This window comes from Drosophila eugracilis, unplaced genomic scaffold, assembly GCF_018153835.1.
Source record: "Drosophila eugracilis isolate 14026-0451.02 unplaced genomic scaffold, ASM1815383v1 contig_1825, whole genome shotgun sequence".
Taxonomy (NCBI): Eukaryota; Metazoa; Arthropoda; class Insecta; order Diptera; family Drosophilidae; genus Drosophila; species Drosophila eugracilis.
The window spans coordinates 304548-322634 of NW_024572672.1; the positions used below are offsets into that span (position 1 = coordinate 304548).

At 44.7% G+C, this 18087-nt stretch overlaps 3 protein-coding genes across 3 annotated transcripts; 1 reads left to right on the forward strand and 2 right to left on the reverse strand.

Moving 5' to 3' along the window:
* Positions 1-824: 824 nt before the first annotated feature.
* On the forward strand, positions 825-2829 carry LOC108108283 (T-box transcription factor TBX6). The gene is made up of 5 exons (XM_017216285.1): positions 825-1042; positions 1102-1267; positions 1404-1671; positions 1768-1905; positions 1974-2829. The coding sequence occupies exons 1-5, from the start codon at positions 952-954 to the stop codon at positions 2556-2558; spliced, it is 1248 nt and encodes a 415-aa protein (XP_017071774.1). The 5' UTR covers positions 825-951; the 3' UTR covers positions 2559-2829.
* Positions 2830-4156: 1327 nt separating this feature from the next.
* On the reverse strand, positions 4157-5315 carry LOC108108285. The gene is made up of 3 exons (XM_017216288.1): positions 5075-5315; positions 4585-5019; positions 4157-4532 (listed from the first exon to the last, which is right to left on the reverse strand). Exons 1-3 carry the CDS (start codon positions 5237-5239, stop codon positions 4308-4310), a joined length of 825 nt encoding a protein of 274 aa, XP_017071777.1. The 5' UTR covers positions 5240-5315; the 3' UTR covers positions 4157-4307.
* Positions 5316-7884: 2569 nt separating this feature from the next.
* LOC108108277 (T-box transcription factor TBX3) lies at positions 7885-14625 on the reverse strand. Its single transcript, XM_017216280.1, has 5 exons — positions 14142-14625; positions 13268-13424; positions 10091-10358; positions 9869-10006; positions 7885-8994 (listed from the first exon to the last, which is right to left on the reverse strand). Exons 1-5 carry the CDS (start codon positions 14230-14232, stop codon positions 8242-8244), a joined length of 1407 nt encoding a protein of 468 aa, XP_017071769.1. The 5' UTR covers positions 14233-14625; the 3' UTR covers positions 7885-8241.
* Between the last annotated feature and the right edge of the window lie 3462 nt (positions 14626-18087).

An 18087-nucleotide genomic window follows, 5' to 3' on the forward strand; every position in this document is an offset into this window, starting at 1 on the left:
TTAGAGAAGTTGAAAGCACTTTGAAATTACTTTTTATAATTTGAACTTAGAAATAATCCAATAAAATAATCTTATAAAAGTTTCAGGGCTAAAAATATTTAAACTACATGTAAGTAATTTACTGATTATTAGGCATTTCTTAATTGTAATTATTGCGAATTTCGAGACTTTTAAAGTGATATTTCCACCATAGACATATTTCTGAAATTCCCATTCAAAACGTAAATTTTATAGGTTTCCCTCGTGCTTTCAAAATTACAGCTTCCCATTTTTAGAAAAACGTTGTAATCTTTCCAAACATTATTGGTTGGCCCATATCCAAAGCGTTTTCCAGTTCCATAAATATTACCAGCGATTAGGCGACTTCAAAGAGCGCTTCCCCAATTCTCGGTAGGAAAACCCCATTCCCATAGCCGTTCCCCTTTCCATATAATGCTATCAGCGGCAAGATGGGTGCCGTGCCCCCCCCTGTTCCAAGGGAGGAGGTCAACACAGCCCGAGCCCGAACCCGAACCCCCTCCAAAGCGTTACGAAAATGGCGTTCCGTCTGGCGGAGCGTGTGAGAGCGGGATGGCGTAGGTCTAGCTGATAAGCAACCAATGGCGAAGACATACATATACGAGAAACGTACACATCGAGATACAGAGGGAGTGGAAACGAGAGAGCGGGTAAGTGGTGAGCCACTTGAGCATGAGAACAGGTCGGACGACTACCTGAGGATCGGAACGACACTGCCGAAGGGAAAGCAGAGAGTGTGAGGGAGGAACCAAACCGACCGGATTCTGGCAGAATCGAAGTAGTGCCCGCTCAGAGACTCCGAGAGACAGTCTCAATCTGGACAGCAAAGCGATCAGTTCGTGTTCCAGTCGCCGCTATTCGATTGTCTTCGATTTCCTACGGAATAATATCACCCGAAATAAGATTACATATCACCCACAAAAATATCATAAAATGTTGACCTTGCCCAACATAGCAGATCTGCGCCTGCAGCAACAGATCGCCCAGGAAATATACCGCCATCAGATTATGCAACGATTACCCGGTAAGTGGAGAACTCCCATTTGAGATTTGCCGTCGGCTAACCTATCATGTCTCCTATAGATCCCCTCTGTGGCTTATTACCGAGCTTTGCCGGACACTTTGTGCCTCCGCCGCCACCACCGCAACCCACATTGCCAGGCGATGTGGAGGCCAAACTGGAGAACAATGAACTATGGCAACAATTCCACAGCATCGGCACCGAGATGATCATCACCAAGTGCGGCAGGTTGGTACCATGTCAATTTATGCCTATTTGCTCGACCCCATCAACTTATCTCCCGATGATAAGATTTTTGTACTTTCTGTGTTATGGTGGAAACGTGTCACTAACATCCATTTAATATTCTCTCTGTCCCTTTCAGACGCATGTTCCCCTCGATGCGGGTTTCTCTCAGCGGATTGGAGGAGGACGCCAGCTACTGCGTGCTTCTCGAGATGGTGCCCATTGGCGATTGCCGTTACAAGTTCTCCGGATCCCAGTGGGTTCCAGCCGGAGGAGCTGAGCCCCAAAGCCCCCAGCGAATGTATCTGCATCCGGAGAGTCCAGCTACGGGAAAACATTGGCAATCCCAAGCCTTGCTCTTCAGCAAGGTGAAACTGACCAACAACACATTGGATAATAATGGACATGTAAGTTTTAATCATCTTCAAGAATTTTTAAAATATATTTTTAAATGACAAAGTTAAAAAGTTCTTTACTAATCCAATATTTTTCTCCATTTTCAGATCGTCCTAGCCAGCATGCACAAATATCAGCCACGTCTGCATGTCATACGTACCTCTGATCTCGGCCAGATCCCCTGGGCTCCCCAGCAGGCCTTTGTGTTCCCGGAGACGGAGTTTATAGCCGTTACGGCTTATCAGGTGTGTACTAGTATATCTCTGTCCAAATAAGAGATTCTTTAGCTAATCCTCAAATGTTTGCTTTGCAGAATGATCGCATAACCAAGCTGAAGATCGACAACAATCCCTTTGCCAAGGGATTCCGTGAGTCGGGTCAGTCGAGATGCAAAAGGAAGATCAATGACTCGCCACCGCCATCGCAGTCGGAGGTTACCCAGGTGGACCCCAGCCCCATGCCATCGCCGTTAGCCAAACGGTTGCGACTGGTAGACGAAATTCCTCAGCATCATCATCATCAGAGTCATCAGAGCGTTCCGATGCAGCGTCACTATCTGTTGGATACTCTGGAGGCCAATTTCTATGTCCCAGCGCCACCGCCGCCGGCCATCGAATATGCCAGGCACATCGGATCCTATCCAAGTTGGGCCTACACTCCGCCATCCCCGGCCTCCTCCGTTTCGTCCTCATCAGCGGGCTCCACGAGCGGGGAATCCGCAGCCGAACGAGAGGCAGATGCCGACACCTTTGTGGATGTGGTTGGAACCGCAACATCTGCTCCTCCATCTGCGCCTCTTGTTCCGATATTACCTCTCTCACCCAGCGATGCAATGCCCAAGCCGAAACGCAGCAGCTTCAGCATCTCGGACATATTGGGAACCAGCTCGTCCATTTAAAACTAAGTCCAGTCGGGTGCATGTGCTCCCATTTGGCTTGAAATCGGTGCCTTGTACATTTAATTAGCGTTAAGTTGCCATCGTCTGCGTAGTGTCTAAGCTGAATTGTGATATTTTGCAGTTAATTAGGATTTCCAGGTATTTGCCATCAGTATTTATCGTATTTATTATGCAATTTTAATTGTTCAAATGATTTCGTAATGGATTTATTGTCTTTGGCATTTTAATGCGACATAAATAAAATATATGTAGTGTATGGATACCCAATGAATTCGATCGAGATATTTTCTGGGATAAACAATGCCGGGAATGTGGAGCAATTAGAAGAGACAGATGTGAAGAGATCCAAAACCGGAGATCTGAATAAATTCCCCAATAACTTCCCATGACTGCGCTTCGAATCCTGTTCCAGCAATTTGTGTTGCATGCTTCCATTTGCCTGTCGTCGCCGAATACATAATTCGGATTTGGCTTTGCCTTGGGTTTCAGTTTCATATCTCCCGCATGCGAGGCATAAAAAAACCTGTTCCTCCAGAACCCACACCTCCGCTCCTCCTCCAACTCCTTGTGAACCTCCCTTCTAAGAGCAGAATAACCCACCGGCAACCAGCAACATCGGCAGCAACAACATGGACATGAGAGCTTATCAGCAGATCAGAGCGAGCCGCATCTTAAACGCTGGCGCCGGCGCCAAGGTAAATGCGCTGATTGAGCGCCACGATCGCCGACAATCCTGGCGAGCAGTCCGATTCGAATCCCCAAACCCACAATCCCCACAGTCCCGTGTAATTGATGTTTTCACATTGTAGTTGTTAGCAAAACTGTGGCCATTTACATGCAATTGTCCGGGTGTCCCCATCACACATCTCCATGCTATCGAGCGGAAACGAGGCGGCTCCTTTGATCGACCAGTCCACCAGTCGCAAGTGTTGCCCCCAAAGAGAGACGGCTAGATGATTGGCCAAACAGGCAATCTTCGACGGTGGCATTCGCTTCAATTCGCGTTAAGAAACAATTGTTAAGAGCCAGGATCCCCAATATCCCATCGATACCCACACACGTAGCTGCAACCTGTTTTTCGGTCCATTCATGTTGCCGCTGGAAGTGTTTATGGGCTCCACATTAGCCACACTGCATATTCATGTTAAACGTCGCCAAAAGACTAACGACAACATTTGGCCCATTGTGTTGTTGTTGTTGTTGTTTCTGCTGCTGCTGCTGATGTTGCCTCTACCTTTACCTGAAATTTATTGAATTCTCATTTGGGGGCATCCGCTGGCTGGCCCAGGAGAGAGTCCATGTTTGGAGTCGGAGTAAAGCAAGCGTTCGCATGTCAGCGGCAAATGAGCTCCGACCCGAGCCCGCTCGGCGATCTGCCAGCCCAGATAAGCCATCCCCTCCAGCAGGCATGTGTAATTTCCTTGGAAATTAATGTTGCGGCGGCCAAAATCAAAGTCACGGGCAAATTTTTTCACTGGCGACAATTTTATCGGCAGCACAATGAAATCATTTGGAGCCGGCGACGACGTTCCCATTCAACGCTGGCGATATTATGTCTTCGCCGGAGTTTGACAGTCGCATATGTTTGGCGCTCTAATTGCTTTGGTAGTTCAGAATCCTTTAATGCAGAAAGATAACAGTTAACAGAATAAATGTCAAATCGATGAGGAATGATAGCGATGATCGTAAGGACATAATAGTAGCCTAATCTTTGCCTCTGATCGAAAAAAAAATAGAATTTAGTATCGTCTAGAAAATGGAATGACTGATGCTTAATTGAGGACGATATTTCCAGTGGTTGGTATTCTTCATTTCAACGAATTGGGTCAAATCAAAACCAGCTGGATCTGTACTAGGCGGCTTTATTCCTTTCAAAGGAGACGGCACTTTCGGAGCTGGTGCCACTGGCGGCTTCAAGGGGAAAGAAGGCACATATTCTTCGGTCCTGTACATTTTTGAGGGAGCTGCTGAAGTCTAAAATATTTTATTTATAAAAGATTTAAAACTAACAAATGGTTATATCTACCTCCAAATCCTTTTCAATTTCCTCCAAGCTAGTATCACTCTTTTTTTTAGAAAAGTCATTATTAAAATAGGCCTCCAGGGCCGCTGAAAACTGCCCCAAGCAAGAACTTTGGGTCAGTAAAGATTTCTGCTGCAAACCTATCCAAATCTCGGTAAAAGCGTACTTTTGCATTGCTTCCTCTTTAGTATTGGTGATCAGATGTTGCTGCAGAACCGCGGCTGGTTGGTCCCGTTTCGAGATGGGTTCTGGCACGTTTCTTGGGCAACATTGCACGGGATCCGTCTCTTGACTCTGACCTAACGGGGAAATGTTGAACTTGTCCTTGGCAGCGGATAAGCCATCACAGGCGGAGGAGTCGTTAGAATTGACATCAAAGCGGGACGACATTGGCTTTAAGATGGAGTACAAAAAGGTAGGTTTACAAGGTTCTTCTATCTGTTAAGGAATTATCATAACAATGTGTGTTATACGTAAATCAGATTTAACTTGCCGTATTCTCCGTTGAAGTCTCGTACTCCGATCTGGACTCAGAGATGTCCGCGCTGTCGCAGTCGCTATCCGAGAGGGAGAGATTGTCCAAGAATGATTCACTATTGTTGAAGGAGTGGAAGGAGTCTTTGTCATCCGAGTCACTATTATCAGAAACAAAGCTCATTTTGCTTGCTTTCTCGTTTTCTTGTTATTAGCGTAGATTCAAATTCTTGTTAAATTAGTGCAAATACATAGTCAAAATGACAACTACCAGGGTTGTCAAGACGTTCTTTTGTTGGGAACCTAAGGGCATGTCTACACTTCTTTTTTCTTACTAAGTTTGAAAGATATTTTATTTTACAAAATCAATATTGTTTAATAAATAAGTTAACATTATTATAATTCTCCGTGTTACGTTGCCATAAATAATATTTTTAATTTATTTCAACTGAGCACAAGAAAGTACATACTCCGCGCAACTAGGCAACTCTACTAGAGTTTCTCATTAAATGGCGCGTAATAATTTGAATTTGATTTTGTGGTTTGTCTTCGAAGACAACACAAGTATGCAAATAGATGGCCAAAGACAATGCTTCTTCATTTTGCACTCAATAGAGTTGTAAACAAAGCGAGTACAATGTAGAGGGGCTTCTCTGTAAAGGATATGCTTACTTGACGACGGCCATTGTGCCCTGGTTTTGATTGATCCATTGGGTGTATTTTCCAACTGATCCCGAGATTTGTCTATATGATCATATATGCACCAACCCATCCGGAGAGCACTATAGTGGACCTGCTTATGTGGGTGATTTTCATTATCCTCTAATTGTTTGTGCCATTGTTCACACGATAGGTTTGAGAAATTACACGCTTTGTTAATTGTGCCAGCCCAAAAAGGGTCGGACTCTTCCTCATACATAGTATGCATTTTCCAGCCCACATGTGAGCCCATTTGCATAAACTGCTTTTACGGCCTTTGTTGCCCGATCGGCAATCTTCCTTCTGTTGAGCCTCATCTTGGTGGTGGGTTTGTTCTGCTCTAGTTTAAAACCCCAGCTTAGTAGTAGGGACGGCGTACAGGTCGATTTCGGTACACAGACGACCTGGGTCGGTGCATCCGTTTTATGGCTTGGCTCCGGCGACACGGAAACCTTTCTTTGCCACGCTTTGTTGCATTCTCCTCGCGACCAATATATTTGCATTGGCCAACAATAAAAACTCAAGTACCGCCGCATTGTTGCCATCTTGTTTGCCTAACGCCGGGCGCAGGCTAAAACAAAGTTCTGAGATGGGCTTAGACAGAAGGCTATTCGGGATTGGGCATCTACTCCAGTTTTCTTAAGTGCCTTAAATTAATCCTCATAGAGAATAGTAGTAGTATTGATCAGTTAATGATATATACTATATCCTTTGACCACCTGAAGGCTAGAATTCCGAGATCTTCCTTTTCCCCAATCAAGACTCAATTTGAAGTGGCAGCCACGCGTGCTCAGTGTAAAATGCTTTTCCAACTCATTAGCACCGCCAGTGCCAGTTCCCCCTAATAACTAATTAACTTTCGTTTATGAAACAATTCCCCCTTTTTTTTTTGTGAGTTCCCCAAATTCGTGTTTACCCAACAAAAATGCTGCTCGACAAAGTGTATCTAATTTCCTAACATAACAGAAAGAGGCAACTTGCAGCGGCCAGGCAACAAATGTGGCAGCGTAAAAAGCAACAGCCATAGTGCATTAATTATCCAGGGAACCTGCGACATCTGCCGTCTATGGATGGGGTTTTCTTTTGGTGGGTGGGGTTGGTGCGGATAAGGGAAGTACAGCCATTTAATGAGGCATTCATTGCACTCACAACCTTGCGCCTGTCAACACACGCACACTGGCACACACACGGCCGACATCTGTCACCCGTTCTTGTCTCGGATCCCCTATAAAACCGCAGGCCTATAGATCCGAACCGATCCCCAGAGGCATAGATCGACAGCAATACAAACGGCAACAATTTCAAATCGATTTGGTACACCGAAAGAAAATGTTTGTAAGATTTGTTGATGGATTTTTATATGAGAAAATATTAATACATTTTTTTTTTACATTTTCTCAAGATTATTATATTATTATTATTTAATCATTTTACATCCAGATCTTCTTCACTTAGCATTCTAGCCAATTATTTTTTCCGGTGTTGTAAATTGGTTCGATCGTGTTTGTTTTTCCGATGGCTGGACGGGCAGCGGTGTCTGCACCGCCCCTCTAACCCTCAATTGCAGACGAGACGTGGGTGGTGACGCATGTCATCGTAAACTTCATCATTGGCTCCGTTCAGCCCCTGGCCAAGATCCTAGGGCTCTGCAGCTCTACAGCTCTTCGGCAACTTACATAACGAATTGTCTATTTTCTTTGGCTTCGTCTCAGTCTCTGCCCATTTCATAAATAGCATCGGTCTCTGGACTCGGATTCTCTGGGGTAGCATCCGAATCCGAGGGGTGCAACCGAATTTCATGCCTTGTCGAGCTATTTAATTGCAAACAAATTATGTTCTAGCCAGTCGGATCTCTGTGTGGCTAATGGATGCTGCGGCGGAGGATGCCCTGATGATGTTGTCGAAACCCGAACGTTTATCTTGTAAATTGGTTGGGATTAATGTCTGGCGGAAGTTGTGATTTCCAGCCCAGAGATCAACCAATGATAGAGGGCCAACTGGCAGTAGTATCTTTTCCTTTTCCCATCCGATATGTTCATTTACCTACAGCGATGGCTGGGCGTTCTGGCTTTGAGGGCTTAGCCCAGCAGGAGGATATATATTAATCCTGATTCAAATAAAACAAATTGATTATATCTTATACTTTAGTGTAACTTTAATGGCTTAATGTTTAGTTAAACTTAAGAGCTAATCAGGCTAGGTATCTGTATAATATCAAAATGAGTGCAATCTGTGAGATTAAATGTCTTCTAAGGTCAGGAACAAAGCTCTGAAAGAAATATCTGAAGAATTCAGGTGTAATTAGATTGGTTTAGTTTCGTTATGAGATGCTACTTTCGCATATTCTTCAGTTGCAGAAGAAAATTAAGTAAAGATTTCAAAGAAAAAACCGCAAACAAAAGTCTTGTTAAATATTCCTGATTTCCAGAGCTTATTCTTGACCTTAAAACTATTTTCTTCCCCTTTTATTTTACAACTAAAATATCTCTAACTTCCTCCGCCCAAGATGGCCGATATGCTGAAGCCCTTGCTCCTTGTTGAGGGTTGTTCCGGTGGTTGTTCCTGGGAGGATTGCTCCACTGTTGCTGTTTCGCTTCCCACATCCAGTTCGAGTTCCTCGGCTCCCGACTCATCGGATATGAGATCGGCACCGGAAATGCCAGGGGGAAGGTTTAGGCCAGGATGGGGACCTATGCCCGCCTGTAAAATAGCTGCCGGAGGATAGAGAGGTGAAGCCTGAACCGTTCCACCATACTCATGGGGTCTACCAAAGTAAGTGCAAGCCAAGTCCACGAGTGAGGGTCTCAGCAGGCTTTGCATATTCTGCTGAAAGTGCTGCATAAAAACGCTGGAGGCACTCCTTGCCTGGAGGTGATGTGGATGCTGTGCATGTAGATGGGGCGGTGGGGAGCCCAAAGCCAAGGTACTGGCGCCAGGCGCCGACTGATCGTCCAGCGATGACGATAAGGAACAGGCGGAGCCATTTGATCTCAGGCGCTTAATTTGCGGGCCATCCGAATCGCCGATTGTTGATGTTCCTCCTGCTGTCTCACTGCCTTTCGCCGGCGACATGTCAGACTCAGATTGGGACTGAGAATGGTGGGATAGGGATTGCGATTGATCTTGATCCTCGCCAGTTGGCGATGAAGACATCTTTCGTTTGCACCGCGATTGTCCCGTTTCGCGGAAGCCCTTGGCAAACGGATTGTTGTCGATCTTCAGCTTGGTGATGCGATCGTTCTGCGGAAGAGAAGACGAGCGTGAAATATGACGATTGCCAGCATAATCTTAAGCAACGTGGAGACGACACAACGCATAAGTCACTGGCGTCCAGTAGCTGGGCGTTAAGTAACATGGCCACTTGACACCAGACTGGGTTTCCAGTTCTTCAGTTCCACTCCAGATGACTTGACAACTTTGTGATCTTTCGGATTTCTCATTTCGAATCTCCGATCTCTCGGCGATCTTGCTAATTAGAGGCAGACTGGCGTCGGCTGTCAATGGGCCCAGACCTAGACAAAAACACAGCGAGGCGCTCAAATTTACAAGGATGTGGCTATCCAACTTCCTAAAACAACAATCCGACCCGCTGACTTTCTGCCTGCCCTGCCCACCATCTGAGCTCTCGGATCTTGCAACTCGGAGGCGTTCCATGCTAATTCGAAACGTTGACCAAGCTACCCACGGCGTGAGCGATCGCCGCTCGTTTGCCCAAAATTAACCAATTAGTGTGATCGTTCCCAGTCTCTGGCCCATTGCTCAATGAATTGGCAAAAAAGTGAGTAGAAGAAGAGGAAGGCTAACTCCGAGGACACATGACGCGAATACTCTTTGGCTAAACATTTTTCCTAAACACGTAATTGTGCGATTTCAGACAGCCTTGAATGTGTCTGTTTTAAGCAGTTTAATTAAGCAGTAATACGTATCGAACTTGCACTTGGTATCTGTTACTAAGATTAATAACATTTTCTGTAGAATTCTATGGAATTATGTGGAATTTATAAAAGGTAGTTTGACTTCCTAAAACTTAGAGTTAGTTCACAGACATCTTCCTGAACTAAGAACGCCCAAAGCTAGAGTATCAGAAGCTAGAATTCAAGTTGGCACCACTCACCTGGTAGGCTGTCACAGCCACGAACTCCGTCTCGGCGAACACAAAGGCCTGCTGTGGGGCCCAGGGAATCTGCGCCAGATCAGCGGTGCGTATGACATGCAGACGCGGCTGATACTTGTGCATGCTGGCCAGGACGATCTGCGTATTGAAATTGGGAAGGTAAAAGGGGTTTGCACATGGATTAGTAACCAGAGACGACATCAAAGCCCTATCCGCACTTACATGGCCGCTGTTGTCCAACGTGTTATTGGTCAGCTTGACCTTATTGAAGAGTATGGGCTGAGCCTGCCAATGGGCACCGGTGGCAGGACTATCCGGATGGAGGTACATCCGCTGTGGACTCTGGGGCTCAGCTCCTCCTGCTGGAACCCACTGGGAGCCAGAGAACTTGTAGCGACAGTCGCCAATGGGCACCATCTCCAGGAGTACACAATAGTTGGTCTCGTCTTCCAAGCCAGCAACACTCAGTCGCATCGATGGGAACATACGTCTGTTTTGGGAGAAAATCAGGAGGAATAAGAATTGGTATGTTAGAGGAGAAGGAGAAGGAAAACTCGAGGAAAATGTCTGGAAAATCTTAGATCCTTTGTTTACCGAACAAACTCAAATATAGTCATGCTAGATCGACAAAAGGAGCCCATGCCCATGGTCCCGCGTGGGCGTTACAAATATTTAATTGTGAGATTTCCCTTCCATGCACCATGTAATTAGGTCTGGTCAAATAGAGATTGCCCGGAGGAGTAGGGGCCCTGGGCCTGTGCTAACAAGGATGCGAGGCCCTGACCCTCGCCTCCAACTCCAATCCGCTGCCGCAGAAACAGCAGGTGGCCACGGTTCTTGGCGCCAGCCCGAAAAATGTTTGCCCTACCTCCCCGACTCCAGAATCCTCGTCCTCATCCTCATCCTCGAGTGGTTTCTTGCTGTTGTTCTTTTTGTTTTTTTGGCAATGATTTCGTGTTTCTCTCTGGGCCGATGATTAATTAATTGAACTCCGCTGCGCTTTGGTTTGCTAACGTTTAATTTGATTCTGGCTTTTTGGGACTGCCTTTCAACTCTGTTGAATTCCATTAGACCGAAATATTTCGACATTTGTGCGGTTTAGAATTTCATTTTCAATTTGCCTCGTTTTTGGTTTTGGTTTTTGTTTATTGTTTTTCCTCTACGTTTTTTTGGCAAGAGTCCGCTGTCTGGTTTTGGACAAACGATTTGTTAAGATCGATATCTTTGGCGCGTCTGCGCATAATTACTGAAAGAATTTTTGGCTGCGAGTGAGGAGCATGCTGACCATTTGACGGCATTCGACTTGGCGCTTGACGCTTGGCAGGTGCAGGGACACAGTCCTGGAATGCGTTCGGGGATCGTTGCCCAAAACCCTCGTTAAGGTTCTGTGGAAATATCCAACATCACCTCTCACCCTGTTGCACTAGTGTTTACCCTAGAATTCTACTTAAGTAGCTGTTAGATATTCCGAAAATTAGCATATTTAGGAAATGAGGCTATTTATTAATTGGCAGCTATAAAAGTAGTAACAGGGATATAAATTTGAGACTGTTTCAGTTGTATATTGAGGCTCTAACCCTTTTTATTTTTAGGTAAAGAGTTTATAAGGTGTATAATGAGTCTTATTTATAAGCTTTTATAAATGAAAAGATGGCTAACTGAAAGACCCTCTAAAAAATCTGAAGGTAACTTCTCTTTCTGTGTATAAAATATTCTAAATAAAAGCTTTCAATTTCTTATAACATTTTAAACTCAATTTGAAATCTATGAAAAATATGTTTTTAAGTCAAATTTATAAACTTTTCAATGGGAAACCTTTTCCTAGAAGCTATCTTAGCGCTTCCCATCGAGGTTACCGTGTCGCTTCTGTTTGCCGCCTCTCTTGGCGCTTCTCATTTAACCCAGTTGGTGAGCAGCCGAGCCCACACACTCTAAAAGCTTCGTGACAAAGTCATTTCATTTGCCGCCATCGGGCATTAAGGCGATACGGTTTGTTCTATCTAACTTTAATGGCCGTCTGCGCTTTTACCACCCAAAAAGATGGAACGGTTCAAGTGGCAACCGGAGCCCAGACAACCAACTAATTAGTTTTTATGAGCGCCACTTGGCATAGGCATATAGTTTAGACTTGGGATCGGATCGGTTCGGTTTGGATCGAAACCCAGGGATCGGGATGCGTTTGGACAGACGGTGGCACTCTGGCGCCTAATCATTAAAAATTCAAATCGATTGCATCGCTAGCTCTCCACCAAGGCCCATAAAACATTTTTGATGAGCATAAAAAGTATTTAATACGCAGACTTTATGAATAATTCATCGAATATATACACGTATGTATGAAACAAAAGGGTTGTTCGGGGCATGAAGAGAGTTTTTTGGTTGCATTTCGAGACCAAAAGTTTATGTTAATGGGGTTTTGGGAACCCTTTCTCGATCGAATCGAACTGAGAGACAAGTGTGAAATCGCTCGTATCTGTCGACAAGCTGTGGTCACTGTCACTGCCAAAAAGATACAGATATGTGTGCATTCTGAGTGAATGCAGAACGCGAAGATATTTCGGGGTCTCAGGCTGTTGTCTGATGCAGACAGGCGCCACAATAAAAACGCTAAGAGCTACAAAGATGACGACAAAGTATCCTTGACGCGAAGATTTATGCCAGGCGAGGCATAAAGGAGCGCCGACGACGAACCGACAGGACGTCCCACTGAGCACGGCGTTCGGCCGGTCAACAATAAATTACGATGACGCCACTTTACGCACATTCGAACAAGTGCCGGACACTTTTAGGTAGTCCCCTGGACTCTCGAACTCAACTGGGACTGGTAGTCGTGCATCTGATAGATACACGATAAACTAGCCCCGGGCGATCGCGCTATGCCTTTGATAATACCTAGCTAGATTCGTAGCGCTGCCTATCTTCAATCTGGGCACGCAAAGTGCCGTCGAACTTGTTCGCTTTACGCCTCGCGCGAGATAGTCCATTATGCATCTTAGCTGTACCTGCAACTGCGTTTCCATTTTCGATTTTCACATCCTGTGTTAGTGCATCCTTCCGCCTTGTTTGCCTGTGAAAACTGTTGTCGCGACGCCGCTGTAAACAATTTGCAGGCGCCTGCGTCTAATGAGCGTTTAACAGCAGCAGATCCTCGCTGGACTGGACATGGATCGGTTAGGATCGGAATCGGGATCGGTATAGGGATAGAGTGCTTTAAGTGCCCGCGCCCGTTGGCTGGTTTATTTTTCTTTGCCCTGCGTCTGGGGTATTAGTTTTCATGTTCATGCTAATGCATCGCCCGATCTATGTTTGTTTCCGATCTCTGAAGTCTGTATTTTTGAGATTTCCCCCCACTACCCTTGCTTTTCAGTTTTCCTCATTACAGATTTCTTCTGAACTTACCTGCCACTCTTGGTGATGATCATTTCCGTGCCAATTTGATGGAACTGCTTCCATAGATCGTCGTTTTGAAGGGTCATCTCCACGCCGGGTAAAGTTACTCGGGGTGGCATGATCACGTGCCGTGGCATTGGGATGGGCAGCATGGGCGGAAAGGGATCTGAAAGGGGTTAAAGGTGGGATTGAGGGGTAAATTCTGTTAATGTAATTAATCTACCATCTGATTTAAGGGATTAATCAGAAAAATACATCGCTTAGTTAGATATTTTAAGCATGTTTCGTGTTAAAAAGAAAGTCTTTTTGAATAACTTAATGGCTGCCATTAGTTTCTGAGTGTGGGACTGAGTTAAGGAGATCTTTTTTTAAATATGTGTGATATTAACGACTTCTTATAAGAGTTGCTGCGACATAAAGCCAAATGATCTCTGACAAATATGGGTGTTATATGAGCGCTCATTTGGCGAACAAGGAACATTGATTCTTTGCCGAATGTCAAACTTAATGCCCTCCATTAGGGATCAACGAAAATATGGAGCCATACTTGGCTAAATGTGATTACATACAAAGATATTGTTTTAGGGGTACGCTGATCCCGCTGTTTAACGATCGTCGGCAACAAGCAAAATGCATTTGATATCAAGTTTCTCGATCGGCGATCACTTTCCCACATTACTCAGCTTTATGATCGCTTTGGCCATAAACACTCATACACACACACACACCCCGCTGATCTTGGACAAGTTAGCTGGGGCAGGGACAGAAAGACAGTAAGAAACAGCTCGCCAAAATGTACGGCCATTAAGGCTAATGATGGTTAACAGCTTTGCCGCACGCTTAACGGGGCGGATGAGTGATATGCTGGAATAAGCTTACTTACCTGGTATTCGCTGCATGATCTGCTGGCGATAGATCTCGTGAGCTATATGCTGTTGCATGCGCAAATCCACCAGCTCGTTCATGGTGATCATGATGAGGGTGTCTCCAAAAATAAACTCCAAAAAACCTCCTTTATTTGTCGTTTGTCACTTGCACTAAATTGTCTCACATACAAAGCACTGTCACAACATATGGCGGAATCGGGTCGGTGTTTGGGTCCGGGTTTACTTTTTTAGTCGAGCACGAGACACCGCCGATTAGCGTCAATTATGCAAATCACAGCTCAAAGGTCTGTCTCATGTGCGTGGGTGTTAATTTGATTACGCCGGGTTATTATTATGGTTACCATATCATACAGAGTCGTAGTAGTTGTAGCTGAGAGTTTGCTTTTTCATTAGCCGACGGTCGTGTCTTGAGCTCGCCAAGTTCGCATTTCAACTGAGCAAGTTCCGTTGGCGGAGCGATCTCTCGATCGAGCTGAAAAACCAAACGAGCTTGACTCGTTCCGTCTTGAGCCATTGATCGAGATTACCTGCTGCGGCCCATCTATTGGCTGTTCCAGGGCAGAGAGTGCGGGAGCTAGCTGTCCCGCTCTGGTTTGGCACCTCCATTTTGAAAAATGCCTCGATTTTCCAACTGCTCTGACTCCGCCCACGAAATGCTGGCCATCTCTGTCTTTCGTCTAAGGCCAGCTCGCTCTAATTGCGTTTAATTCTGAAGTGCGAAGTTGCACAGTCAGCGGAGCAGCAGCACCAGCAGCAGCAACAGCGGCAACATGTTGCTGTTGCGGGGTAGAGACGTTGCTGCTGCCTTTTAATTATGATCATGATGATTGAAATTGTTTTTTCTCCGTCTACGTCTCTTCTTTTTGGCATCTTTTTGTGTGTGTATTTATGCTTTGCCCATTTGTAGCCACTGCCATCATGGTGGTCCTCTTGTCTGGCCTCTCGAGCCGTGTGTGTTTGTCGTTTTGCTGCTCATTTATAACATTTTACCCCTGTCCCCTACAGTGAAAAGAATTTATTGATATTGTTTGTTCAGCAATTTGATGGTTTTTTATTGCAAAAATATTTACTTTAAGTGTGTTTGGTCGAGCATTGTATTAGATATTGATCTTTAGTATCGATAAAAGGACAAGTCACTTACTTAAATATACTTTGTTTCCGCGTTTGTACTTAAATGTTGATTGATTTTAGTTGTTTATGCATTTTGATTTAGGAAAATATATGATTGGATTATAGATAAGTCGAAAGATTTCCTTAAGTATCTTAGATACCTTTATAGTAACCTATGACTTACCTCTAAAGTTAAAGAAATCCGAACAGAATGAGTGACCAATCTTTACTTTAGATTCATTAAAACTCACCTTGAAAACGATCTGTTTTTCTCCGTGTGATTGTATGTTATTTTGACTTTGACGCTGCGTCATTCAATCATTGATATGGCGGCAACCGAAGGCCCGATATGGCGTCTCTACTAGCTGGTACACCAATATCTATTGGCCATAAGCTATTGCTGGCTATGCAGGTGGCGGCTCTGTTTGTGGCTCTGACCTTTTAGAGAGCTTGGCAAAACATTTGTTTCGAACGACGGAAACGCGTGTCGTTAGCTGCTTGCTAACAAATTCGAAACTAATTAAAGCCCCAATGAAGTGGGCATGAACTTTGACTGAAGTTAAGCATACGCCGTGTAGACCGAACGATGGCGAAACGTGCTCACTATTTTGTTTAACCAAACGACTGGTCTCGTGTTTGTCTCCAGTTCCACTTCCTTTCGAGATTAAGCCAATCTCGTTGGGCTTATCTGGTCTGCATTACTGCCAAATTCCTGAGGCTCTCGATGGGTAAATATGTAGTTAGCCGAGCTAATTTACACAGCACTTTGCTGGCCTGACACATCCACGCATTATTTTCCATATAGCTATGTGGCATAGCCGAGTTGGCGGCGATAAGCGGATGAAATTAATTTACTATTAGCAGGATGGCATTTTGCCCAAATTGCGTTCTGGCCATGTGCCGTCTACGGGTAATTTATGCTTCGCGTTTTCACATTTGGTCGCGTACATTTCCGGTTGCGTTTTCCTGCGTTTTCTTTGCCTCTCAGCTCGATCAGGTTCGTCAAACCATTAGACATCGATCCTTCTGGGCCTGCCCTTTCAGACCCTGCCAATAGCTGTGCAATTTGTCAGCACCCAGCTAATTGGTGCTGCCCCTGTGCCTGCTGTTTGACTAATGCATTTCGGTTTACTTCCGTTCGGTTCCGGATAAATGGGCCAACAGGTAGCTGGAAGTGCACTCGAAAAATGGATCTGTCAAGTTGCCAAATTTGCCTGCGTTAAGAAGTGCCTTAAAGAACTACATACCAAAGTATTTCCCTAAGTGTAAGCACATTCCTGCCGCTTGAATCAGCATAGAGGATATCTGTGTGGGTTGCATTTCGCTTTATCAATGTTTTGGGTATACATTTCAGAGATATACATATACATTGCAGACAGTGATTAAATGGCATGAATCAGGGAGGACAAACAGATTGAACAGCCTTGAACCGGGATACGTCCTCCAAAAGGCATTGTAAGTGCTATACGGCGGGGTCTTTCCACCCAGTTGCGAAATGAACCCGATATTGTATTTAAGGGGGAAGGTGGGAGCACGAGCCCTCGGCTTCTTTCTCGCACGGCTGTTCAAATTAAAATTAGCATAAATCGTCTATGAAAGCGATGTAATTTTCCATGGAAAATATGCCCTCCACTCATGTCAAGCAGCCATCGCAATTTATTGATTTAAACTTTTAGCTCGAAATCGTTTGTACAAGCCCTAGCGCCTTTATAGACGACTATTAACGACCTGGCACTTGATCTCGGTTTATGGATTGTCGATATTTGTATTTGCGTACCCGTGAGTAGATCCATTGTTGCAACACGACCATCTTTCGTTGGCTGCGGCATGCAAATCTACTTTTGTATGCAAATTAAGTGACTCAATTCATTGGGGGGGGGGCCAAGCATTGGGAGCAGATCAGAGCAGCACAGCCTCTGATGACCAAGGAGGAGGCATCATAATCATCTGTGTCCATGGCGGACCACTTGACAGCTTTCAATGGTCGGCGGGACCAGACCTACTCCAATAATTGAGAGGTGTTTAATCGTGTGTTTCGTTTTTGTTTTTCTGCACATTCACGACCCACCGAGATTTAGGCCTTTCGTTACGTTCGGTTACCGTTTCCACCGGCTACCAATCCACTCGATTGCTGTTTGCTCTCAAATTATCATAAGCAAATACGCGCTCGTAAGATGCCAGACCCCAGAGTCGGGCGATTCATATATATATTCATATTCAGATTGAGGCCCAGAGACATGCCCCATTCCCCCCCTTGATGTTTCTTACTACTTTACGCTTTTCAGACCCCAACTTCAAACTGAAGTGCTAAAGTTGCTGGCGACGCGACGCTCTGAGAGGCGCTTCTGTTGTGTAGACCCTTGAGTTATTACAATATTATATTCAAATTTCAAGTGCTACTGGCTCGCCGGTCCTCCACTCTTCCAGCGTCTCTACCAACGTCTCTTTGGAATACTTACTTACTATCTGGGTATCTGGGGTGCCCTGGCCGCAGAATCTGCATATATTTTCCAAAGCTGTTTGTTTGCCAACGAAGCTCATTGAGTTGGCACTCGGCGGAGATGCGTGTTAATGGCATGTGTAATAACAAGATCATGGATTCAAATTTGCCGTTCAAAAAACAATTGCCAAATATGGTAAATATACGCATTGAAGGAATTATCAAGTTGAGGTGATAATTTCGGGCATAAAACTTTAATAGTTTTTCTATATTTTTTGTTAATTTAATCAGTAAGATTAGGTAATCTGAGATTTAAAATATTTTTAGATATGATGACCAATATTTGTAAGACAATAAACTCCAATAAAAACATTTATTCAGTTTATTCATAT

Coding starts and splice junctions, on each gene's coding strand:
- LOC108108277 (XM_017216280.1), bottom strand. CDS start 14,232: ATGATCACCATGAACGAGCTGGTGGATTTGCGCATGCAACAGCATATA. Junction 13,425..14,141: donor GATCATGCAGCGAATACCAG/GTAAGTAAGCTT, acceptor AACCCCTTTCAG/ATCCCTTTCCGCCCATGCTG. Junction 10,007..10,090: donor CGTTGGACAACAGCGGCCAT/GTAAGTGCGGAT, acceptor TTCAATACGCAG/ATCGTCCTGGCCAGCATGCA.
- LOC108108285 (XM_017216288.1), bottom strand. CDS start 5,239: ATGAGCTTTGTTTCTGATAATAGTGACTCGGATGACAAAGACTCCTTC. Junction 5,020..5,074: donor AGACTTCAACGGAGAATACG/GCAAGTTAAATC, acceptor ATTCCTTAACAG/ATAGAAGAACCTTGTAAACC. Junction 4,533..4,584: donor AAATTGAAAAGGATTTGGAG/GTAGATATAACC, acceptor AAAATATTTTAG/ACTTCAGCAGCTCCCTCAAA.
- LOC108108283 (XM_017216285.1), top strand. CDS start 952: ATGTTGACCTTGCCCAACATAGCAGATCTGCGCCTGCAGCAACAGATC. Junction 1,672..1,767: donor CATTGGATAATAATGGACAT/GTAAGTTTTAAT, acceptor CTCCATTTTCAG/ATCGTCCTAGCCAGCATGCA. Junction 1,906..1,973: donor TAGCCGTTACGGCTTATCAG/GTGTGTACTAGT, acceptor TTTGCTTTGCAG/AATGATCGCATAACCAAGCT.